We start from the raw sequence: 10662 nt of genomic DNA, 5'->3' as shown, positions 1-10662 counted from the left end.
TATATAGTGTAGATTTATACAGCCGCCTGCTTTCGTCGACAAGAAAAGGGTAAAAAAAATATCAAACATACACATGCCTTATAGTTTCGTCATAACTGCCACCTTTACTAAGAACGATATTGGTATGGTAAACAGTTTCGATACTAGCTTATACTTTTACAAAACTAATGATCATTTTCCTAAAGTAAATTCCCCGCTAAACTACACATCCTATCGATCAAATACAAACAAGGATATCATGGAAATCAGGCCCCTCTAATCATTGCCGCACAATAGGCTCACGTATGCCAAGCCAAGAATTTGACATCGATACCGTTCGATGCACGTGATTTGCGATGGGCGGAGATCGAGTCGATTTACCTCCCTCGCGTACAGGCGACTGAATGAAGCGAGGTATTTTTCAGAGAGGTTGGCACGACCGCACCGTCGATTCCACTTGAGGTTTCTCATGTGGGGAAGGGCTATGAGATCGTCTTGGTGCAAAACTTGGAGAAGGAGGGCTGTAATGCTTAGGTATTTGCCCTCGGATTGGCTCCGATAGCCGGCGCTGCCGATGGTCGGCGTGTCTGTCTTTGTAGCCTGTTGGGGCCCTCGCCGCATGAAAGAGGTCTGTTCGAGGGGAAGAGACGAAATGAAATGACACGAGCAACGAAGCCCGTTTAGTTAACATCCGATGCTCATCCCAGCGGTTGATAAAAAAAAAGCCAGCGTTGATTTTATTTAGCCAAATGTAGATTGTCATAAGTTCATCAAACCATCGTCGGCTTGATTGTGACACCATTCGAGTTAGGCGTATCGAGCTGGGAGGTTATCGTCATCGTAAGCTCGAAGCAGTGCAGAGTAATAGAAGAAAATGAGGAATTCATAAACATAATAATGATAATAATAACAGGGTAGAAACTGACTAGGAGATTTATAAGGTAATTGGCAACGGCGAGAAAACATCTCGGCTAATATCTGTGCTATGTGTATTGTTGAAAAGCTATTATTAGTGCACAGGAGGTGGCCATATTTAATTGTGCTACGAGATTGGTGTTGCCATAGTGTGAAATAGCGAAGAAAAACGAAAAAAACAAACGCCGAATGGGCGAGAAAAGTTTTTTTCGTACCAACTCCCGTAATCACTTTAGTGCTTCGTTTATAAATATATAGCTCATGAGGTACACGTGTCCGTCAATGATTACTCTTTGTCGTAGTTCGATCGCCTCGAAGCTACTCTTTCGTTTCAGCGGAATTGTTACATACATCAAAGGAGCTGTCATCGATCCGATACATAGACAGTAGTGATGGCCGAGCGCTAAATCTGTTTCCAATTGAGCACGCCTTACGGGGCAAGCACGCATCACGACGTGTTTGCGAACAACGTTGTGCCATGGATCTACTGCTGGGTGCATCTACGTAGGCATACTGTAGTCGATTAAAGCGGGTGGCCCTGAAAGGATAATTGCGTCCTATCCAACGAGGTGTAATAATTTGTGAAATCGGTGTTCCCACTCTGTATGAACCGGGAAGTGATTACGTAATCAGGAAAACCGTCTAGGCTATCCTGATCTGGATAACTAATCATCTTTCTTGTGTGCAGTATTGCGTATGTGTTCGTGAAGTCCGCTTATTGCTGGGACAAAAAACCCGCAAAGGCTGTATCAAACATGCTGTTCTGCCGGGTTGCCGTGACTCTGTTAATGCTACTTATTGCGGTCATGATTGTAACGGCTCAACAACAACAGCAGCAGCAGCAGCAAAGTTCCGTACAGGGTTAGTGTTGTTCGATGAAAGATAAATGGCAACTTTTTTTCATTATACATTCAGTATGCCTACGTACAAATTGTGGTCAAGTGTTTTATAATGCTGATTAAGGCTCTTTAATTGCAGCAGGTAAAGATTTTCCCGTGGGTGAATTAATAATTCAATTGCGAAAAATCTACCTAGTGATGTGTTCCGAACGATCGTTTCAATAAGTTTTCTATTATTTTCACATGTAGTAACCTATTCACCTAGGACCACGGCCATTTCAACAAAATACGACAAACGTTTCATTGTTTTTTAACAATTTATCTAGCAGACGGTACTACCAGCGACAGTTAAACTGAAACAGTTACTATGAAAGTACAATGCAGATGGGCGCATTTTTTTGCGAAACGTACGGCGAGTTTTTTCAGCTTACGTAACAATGCTTAAGCCGAAAAGTGTGTGACAAAACTGGGCTCTATTATGATGTCAAAAATACATTTTGATTAGAGTAGCAATTGCAATAATAGAACAATGGAATATACATGCGCCAAATGTTACATATATTCAATCTAAGATCGTAGTTCCGGCATTCATAGTTACAATTTATTATTATCCCATCAGTATTCGTTTAGGTAATTTTTTTGGGGGACTTGTGCTGCATTTGCCTTATCTGCGTACATTAAGGAGCCCACTGTCGGTGTATGCGAATTTCCAAATTTAGACGTAAAGCAGACAGAACAACAAGAGACTCAGACGCAACAACCAACATAGTACATCTATAAATTTATCCTTTGATCTGTAATTCAAATGTTTGCCCGCATCCCGGCCCGAAGTAGAACACGAGGTCGCAGCGTTTGTACATTGAAAATGTGGACCAGTTCTCGTTCCTTGTTTCGAATCTAGTATGAAGCACGCACGATTGCGTCCACTCTCTCCTTGCTTCAAATTCGTAGCACAGAAGGTTTATAATACGTTGCTTCAGCGAGATGGTCATTCGACCCTCGTTCGGTGTCCACGTATTAATCGTGATAATAGTTTGGTAAACATTGTTGCTGATATCATCATGAATGTCATTTAGTCCATAAAAGTCTGCATTTAAAAATAAAAGTAAAATGAATTTACCCCAAATAGGGTAGTCAATGATGAGGATCCTGCCTGGTGAAATGACTTACTTTTGTAAACGGTGTAATCACGAAAACATTAACCCAGAGAATAAGCCAGACGTGGCAATGTGACCGGCGGAATTTATCTATTTTTTTGTCAATTTCTACAATTTGTATCTACGTGAAATTTATATACGATAAGCATGCGTGCATGCATGCATGCTAGCTAGCTAAAGAAAATTGAGCTTGCATCTCCCAAACAGGGTGTATTTATAAACTCTCCCAAAGCAGTTAACATACATTTTGTTCGAAGCGATGCTTCCACTTTACGCTTCGGACAAATTATGTATTTTAAATCACCTAATCAGTACTATATTATTAGATGGTGAATCCTTGAGGAGCAAAGCGCGGAATCGTGCCTGAACTTACCACGTTAGTAGTTGAAGTCCACTGGATCTTTGTGATGCGTACGTTTACTGAATAGGAGAAATTGGTTCGTGATCCGCTAATTGAAAAATGTTGATGTGTCCTAATCAAACCTTCCGTACGGATTGAACTTAGCGATTTTATCGACTCTTAATTTGCCTGCGGGCTACCGTTGCTTGTAGAAGTCACACCGGATAGACGCACTAATTACCGTCGGATTAGTTGTCCTGACCAATCTTACCTTAAATTTAAAAGTTTTTCGCAAAACATCTTCAAATAGGTAATATAACTTCATCAAAGCGGTTTCGCCCGTAAAATCTCGAGCGCAACGTAGGTTCATATTTATCATAAAGGTTACAACGAATAATGGTTAGGGCCGTATGTTGGTTCTATCTTATTCAGTTTCCGTTACATCTGTGTTGCCGGTCGACACTTGAACACAGTTAGCATATATCTGGACAAGATAATCGTCTATTTAGACGGTTGAATATTGAATGAATAGGATGCTAGTAGCGGCTTAGGAGCTTCACTTCATGCCAGGACGCGATGTAAAAACGACTTGTCGATTCGTGTGTTTTAAAAAAAGTTCAGCTTTTAGACACACGAAGTGTAGACGATATACGGGAAGTTTTTCATATGATGAACGAATTAATTAAATTTCAAGGATTTATGTATGAACATTGTCTAAATATCAAGGCCTAAGGGTGGCAAATTGATAAATAACATAAACAGCAGATTTCAGCGCTGCTTAATTAAAATTTCTATTGAATCAGATTTCAAATCAGAAGCCTATTTCGTGTAATGTTAATGGATTCAATATCGCCAACTTTAGTTCACTGAACCAGCGGTAATAACTGATTGACAATTTAACAAAGTGGAAACTGAAATTGGCCGTATTAGGCTCAACAACGCGTATCTGACCATAGTTTCCTGGCCCCATGGCACGACAGCATCATCCGAAAAAGCAGCAGAGTAGATTGATTATGGATTAAGGAAAAGGTGCGTGCCACCGCCAATGTGAACACGAATCCAAAATGGCGATCACAAGTTCCCGATGCTCAGTTACTTTCCGTTTCGAGCTAGGCTTTACTCTGGATATAGAAATCATTAAAACGAGTTTTTGTCCCCCACACATTTCGTGTTAAATGCGTGGTATTCGATACTGAACGAAGCGGACCGTTTTAGTGCATTAAGCATAGTTAAAATTATTATTTTCTGGAACAACAGTGTAGTGAGCCATGAGAAATTAGAAAAAACATTCTAATGGTTTATGAAAATAGAATAAGTTCCATGTTCCGATAAGGACAGCTCACCGTATAAACGTTGTATTCGGTGGAGGTTCTACCACTAGAGGCACCATAAATCGCTGTTTCAAAGAATTTTAGAAAAAATTCTAAACCCGAAACTGAGTTTTGTGGCAGATAGCTTGCAAAAAAAAATTGAACGCGCGGCTGTTCGTATTCCAGTTCAATACAGATAACAATAGCATACCTATTTGCTTTGTTTAACTTTATTCGGTAAAACAATTAGACAAATGGGTGCCGCATGATTTGGGCAAGGATATAAAACAGATGTAACGATGCTTATTTTTGTTCTCACATTCAAATAGTGATCTATTATTGCACCGAATTGTGGCCTGCGATGAGGAATCGATCTTCTGCGATAGTCGCAGACGATCAAGTTCATTTTCCTAGATAATATGCAGCTGCAAAAGCTTTTGCTGTTTGCTTTCTGGTTTGATGCAGATCTTATCCACTTTAACTTAATGAATTTTACTTTATCTGCTGGATTACGGCTAAAGTGTGCTGTGTATAATTGAAAAGGCTGATGAAAAAGTTTCTATTAGATGACACACCAAGGCGGCAACAATGGAGGAGTTACAGCAGAACGTTATCCGTTATCTACCATAAGTGCCAGACATTGCTCCCACAGAGTACCGCGTATTCAAAATCTAGACTGTTTCTCAATAGGGAAGTTCAATAGGCGAAGTAACCTTCGACATCATGTTGAGACTCAATAAGTCTCAACGTGATGTCGAAGGTTACTGACAACGATGCATAGACAACCATTATGCGAAGTAATATATTGTTGGTGAGAATAAATATAGTGTATAATAAAAATAGAAGTGAAAATATGATACAGTTAAATAGCGATAACTTAAGTTAGCCGAAGCGCTACTTTTATCGCGATGTTCTTACCTTCCTGCGTGAATCCTGCGTAATAAACGTTTTCCTAGGTATAATTACCTAAGAAACTTCCCATAGGCTCTTGTTTTTGTGTTGATGTTCCTGAAAGAGTGACAACTTATAACTGTAACCTTTTTCAACGACGTCTTTCCTGGAAACTACGTCTTTAGGGTCCAGATAACCTTGTCGATGGCCCTTGAATTATGCTCCGTTAGTGATTAATTAGGAATAGTAGGCACGTAAAGTACATGTCTGTTTGTTAGATTTGAGAGAATATTTAACAAGAGAACCGTGAAAGTTTCTGTCTACCATGTATTTGTTAGCTTAGTGATTGAAGACGTTCTTTATTTACGATAAAAGATCAGATCATGTTTAAAACTCTTTTAGACATGTTTATCATTGGAGATTTGTGAAGCTTAATACGTATATCAACCTATAGATATATCGATATCTATAAAGGAGAGGAGTCATGTGTTTGGCTCTTTTGCATGCCATTTGAAAACAAGGGCGAAACTTTGAACCGTTGCACTGTCGCGAACATACTGCATTTTAGCTAAGTTTAAGGGTGCGCCCTTGTAGGGTCACAGATATGTTGACTAATAAAACAAGCAGTACTAAACCAACCAGGACGGAGGAATCTGTGAATTTAGAAAGAGCTGGTCAATGTCCCAAACAACCCAGGCATATACCCGGACATGACCTCCGATGTCCGTAGACGAAGTTCGCACATTAGCGAGGTTCGTACGCACATAGCGAGCTAACAAGAAAGGTTACCGGATGTAACCATAATAGCTAAAGTATGGCATAGAATTAGACAAATATAAAGTACTTCTCCATTTCCTAATAAAATCAAAGTGTACAGTCCACGGTTATTTTTGGCCATGTGGGGAAAGCACTCTACACTTTTTTTTAGTACAGTCTTTTACTACCTACCGCCTATTAATTTTATATGTATGTGATAGCCCAGGCATAGAGCACTAAAAACGGGTAGTTTAAGACAAAAACCTTTGTGTTCATATGGCAGACGCCCACTCGGTTTCATGTGATATGACTCTTCTACGAGAGCTACGGCAACAGGAGCAAAAACCGTCAGATAGAAGAAGCGATGCTCACTTCCGGGATGCTCCAGCGGTTGCAGAGGTGGTGCTTGTCTTGGACCTTCGAATCACCGCTGGCTGAATGAGCTCTTGCTGCCCAAACTTTTTTTTTCTATCTTTATCTTGATTGAGGGGCGGGCGGAACTTGATGGTCAGCTTCCATCTCGTCGGCTGCTAGCGTTCGTTTTTCTTTCTTGCGATGGCCACAACAATGAGCACTCAACGCAACGTACTCTGCCACCGCTCGTTCGTCGTGGGTTTTTCTGTTGTCTACTATTGCGGCCGGCTGTCGTTGCCTCTCCGTTCTTTCCACCCTGGCAGTATGGGTAAATAGCTACGTTGTCTGCCTAGTTGGACTGGGGCGAACATGTGTATCTCGCCTGTGTTACGTGCCAGTTCGCTTGCGTGAAGTTTGCCGCCACCTGTCGCCATCATAGCGTCCTCAACTCGTATCAGAGGAGATGTCCCATAAAGGCTTGCACCGCGTCTTTTCTGGCCTCTCTGACCAGAAAAGATAGGTGGCTCCAATTCTCCTTTGAGTTTAGGTTGGTAGTACTCCACACGTAGCTTCTTTTCGCTGCCCATGTCTCTCGCCGTCTTCGTTTGTCGTTGTCCTCTTCGTCGTCTATCATTGTCATGCGTCCCGCTCAGTCCTAGCGTAAACGTCTTCCTCACAGCTATGCTAACTGTCGCTTCCGGAAATTGGCCTTGGGGGTAGCCAGAGAAACCAGTCTACTTCGATGTCACAGATGGCAGATAGAGAAGACAGCGGACAAGAGAGAAAAAATAGCCAGATGACAGAAGGCCATGCCACGACGACCAGCAAGAAAGATGCGGGTTCGTAATACGGACGTGGGCTTGGCAGCGAAAAAAGAAGAGAAAGCCCAGAGACAACATGAGTCAGCACTGCTCGTGACGATAATAGCTCACTGTAATGGCAGAGAATTGGACGTAGTTGATGCATGATACCATTTTGCCACCAGTAGACTCGTTGAGTAGATCGCGCTATTTTTATGGGGAGCAAAAATAACTAAATATCTGCTAAGATTTCAGCTATCATAAGAGGAATAAAACGTTGAGTATTGGAGTTGTCAAAGTTGTATGACCAAAGAAAAAATGTTCGATGAAGGAGAGTGAAAATCAGGCAAATGTACACGTTCTGCATACTACAACGACTACATAGGTTGGATGGGGCACAGTACGAGAACGGCGAATTTACTAAATGGTTTGTTCCTCGTACTAGAATTCTATTTTCTATATAATGTGTTTAGATTCTGAAAAACCTTCTCTTTCTTTTCTTTACACTAACAGTAACAATTATTATTATTGTTATTATGAATCAACAAACAATATCACGTAATGTCACCAGTCAGTTTTCTATGATCTACATGCAGAAACTAGTCCAGCAGCTACTCCAAACGAACTTTGGAATCTGAGAAATAATCAGCATCTGTAAGTTGAATCTATGAGCCAGCCAAGAGCGATCACACTGCTTTGATGCGTTAAAACGGTATAATGGATTAACATCCGCGGATTAAGCTATAAGTAATCCGTAGGATTTTACTAAGTTTAGATATTTTGTCCCCATTTAGCTATGCAAACGTGCAGGGTAGCACGGTGGCAAAATGACCACTTAGTGTTTAGCTAAGCACTGTATTGGATTGCCGTATTTCTACGATCGCACTTCCTAGAACGTATGGTAACGATACGGCCCTGCAAGGGGAACAGGATTATACACTTTGATGAATGCGCAGCAGGACTATATACACAGATCTATGAATGCATTCAATTGCAATGGGCGAACAAAGTGCCAATTAGTCACAATACAAAATCTTCTAATGTCTAAACGCGTATCTAGATTAGACCCTTATTAATCCAATAAAAACGCTAGGCCTTGATCAACAAGATCTTCATTAATACCTCCAGCAACTTAGGTCGTGTCTTGGTATACGCTGCGTAACAAAAGACAATGGAATTGATTCGCACATGCGATCTGTATACATTTAGATCTCTCTATCTATTCACAGACAAATAATCTAACCCATAACGCCCTACACGCCGGTTTCTAGTAGTTGCTCGAGGTGACTTCCTAATGAATCATACGAGACTACGTGATTTCGAACGTACAAAACTAACATTAGGTTCTAATAATCACTACCACAAACACAATTAGTCACATGATCTGATCCAAAAAACCTAGGGTCATCGAAGGCACTTTAAGATGATGAAGGTACATGTCACATAGAAAGGCTGAGGGCGGCATGGCTCGTACTCTCGAATAACGTTTAGTCCTACTGGGTTTACCCGCTGAAAACAGTTTTCCGTCCCCTCCGGCTTCGACCAGGAGAGAGTTAATTCGCTGTGATTTTGCATGACGTCGTTACGACTGCCCGGTCACTCAACGTCGAGAACGACGTTGAAAAATTTGAGAAACCTCTACGTAATCGGGCTAGTATAATTGAACTGAGATCATGCAACTACTTCCCTCAACAGAATGTGTGAGAGTTCTCTCCAGTTGAATGCGTTGCAGAATTCACATATTTGTGAAAACATGTTAAAAAAAATCGTACATAAAAAAATTCTATACATAAAAAGTTTTACAAAAGCAACCCTCTCACAACAACTCAAGATGATACCAACCAGATGGTATATTTCGCCCCGCATTTACTATAGCAGATCTCGCCAGCGCATGTGACCTGTATACACGAAGAAACAATATTATTACAACTAGTATATAAATGACACGCTTACCCGCTCGTGGGCTGGCTTACGACACCTGACATAGCGGCGCTTGTCAGAGCCAAAAAGAACATCTTCCGGTCTCCTTGGCAGATATCTAGCGTCGGAATCTTGCCATGCTACAATTATTTTCGAATGTCTAACCGTCGCGTGGTAACTTCACTCAGAAAATATTTAACAAGTCAGGGTCGTTAAACGAACCTAACCTAACAGTTTGTAGGGATCTCACTTATATTTTGTGCGTTTTTCCAGTCAAAACAGGGCGTTCAAAGATGCTCAAAGCCCAGCATAATAATCCAGTTTTTAATCGGTATGTGTCGCCTAATTGACGAAAAATTCAAGAGGTGCACTCAACAATCGATCAAGATTCGTATCGGTGCTAAAACTTTTTCATCTCAGTTCCGTAAAATCATACGTATGTTTATTAGGCCATCGAAATCGAATGCAACCACAACAAACTGTTGTAGTAGTCAATGGTATCAAACTGACCCGAAAACGCAGTGCTAAGTTTGGCGACCTCCTTGCGGCGCGATAATTTGAATTAGTCTAGCTTATGAGCATCAGACATGCACAAGGTGTTCCTGTTTCGAAAACACTTTCTCCAAAATCACCTAATTACTACTGCCGAGAAACGTTAAAAATTCACAGGGAAAATTTGAAGTCAAATATTCCTATTTTCGCTATAAAATTATTTATTTTGCTTTCCCCATCATGATGTTGTGCCGTGTCCACCCAATTGTGTTGGGTAGTCTTAAAAAATTTCAGATTATATGTGTCTGACAAGTACTAAAATTGCTATCAAAATAGCTTCAGACATTTACATTTTCGAAAGGATGCTGCGCATCGCGTATTGTTTGTCCCAATTAGGTGTTGTACATAAAAGACGCTTTAAGGTTGTAGATTTGATTCAAATGTATGACGCACTAACAAGTAGTCTTCCTATTCGTACCCCTTGAAGGTTTTTCACACCATCTCTGAACGGTTGCTTTGGCTGAACTCATCTCTTGATTACATGTTCGTTGTATGTGCACTATGCACACTTTAGTTATAGGTACATTTGCATTTTGGATACGTGTACACTTTGATTATATTGCTTTTATGTAAAGTAACAGGTGTATCGCAATAAATAAACCTATTAATATGATTATAAGATGCGTCAAACATGGTAGTACTTCTACATCGATCGAAATTTGTCGAAAAATGTACTTGTTTACGTTCTTCGAGTTAACTCAAGATGATATTGTTTTGCCAACTGAGTAATAATTTTGGCTAAAGACAACACAAGATAATTTCTTTCTTTTACATTTCGACGGGGTTCCCATCAGTGTTGTGAAAGTCTACGATCGAAAAGTTTGTCCTGGAAGACTCTGTCACGAACTT

General features: G+C 40.6%; 1 protein-coding gene and 1 long non-coding RNA gene across 10 annotated transcripts in view; one reads left to right on the top strand and one right to left on the bottom strand.

Moving 5' to 3' along the window:
• The window catches only part of LOC111251612 (uncharacterized), a 39954-nt gene extending 30181 nt beyond the window's left edge, over nucleotides 1–9773 (bottom strand). The window contains exons 1-5 of one of the 3 annotated variants that reach the window (XR_015328075.1): nucleotides 9295–9773; nucleotides 6452–7472; nucleotides 5459–5548; nucleotides 3264–3501; nucleotides 79–609 (exon numbers count right to left, since the gene is read on the bottom strand). This is a non-coding gene — a long non-coding RNA (uncharacterized LOC111251612). Of the gene's footprint in view, nucleotides 1–78; nucleotides 610–3263; nucleotides 3502–5458; nucleotides 5549–5744; nucleotides 7473–9294 lie in introns of those variants that run through there. The other 2 variants (XR_015328076.1, XR_002673879.2) reach the window with 2 other exon arrangements.
• LOC111251611 (zwei Ig domain protein zig-8-like) overlaps nucleotides 682–10662 on the top strand; it is a 112954-nt gene continuing 102973 nt past the window's right edge. For 4 of the 7 annotated variants that reach the window (XM_086989723.1, XM_086989724.1, XM_022808335.2 and 1 more), the window contains exon 1: nucleotides 682–1755. In XM_086989723.1, the coding sequence (XP_086845849.1) occupies nucleotides 1650–1755 (106 nt within the window). In that variant the 5' untranslated portion in view covers nucleotides 682–1649. Of the gene's footprint in view, nucleotides 1756–7464; nucleotides 7769–10662 lie in introns of those variants that run through there. The other 3 variants (XM_086989722.1, XM_086989721.1, XM_086989725.1) reach the window with 3 other exon arrangements.

This window comes from Varroa destructor, unplaced genomic scaffold, assembly GCF_002443255.2.
Source record: "Varroa destructor unplaced genomic scaffold, Vdes_3.0 BEIS01000005.1, whole genome shotgun sequence".
Lineage (NCBI taxonomy): Eukaryota > Metazoa > Arthropoda > Arachnida > Mesostigmata > Varroidae > Varroa > Varroa destructor.
Note: the sequence above shows the minus strand (reverse complement) of the source record. Positions and strands in the feature narration are given on the sequence as shown.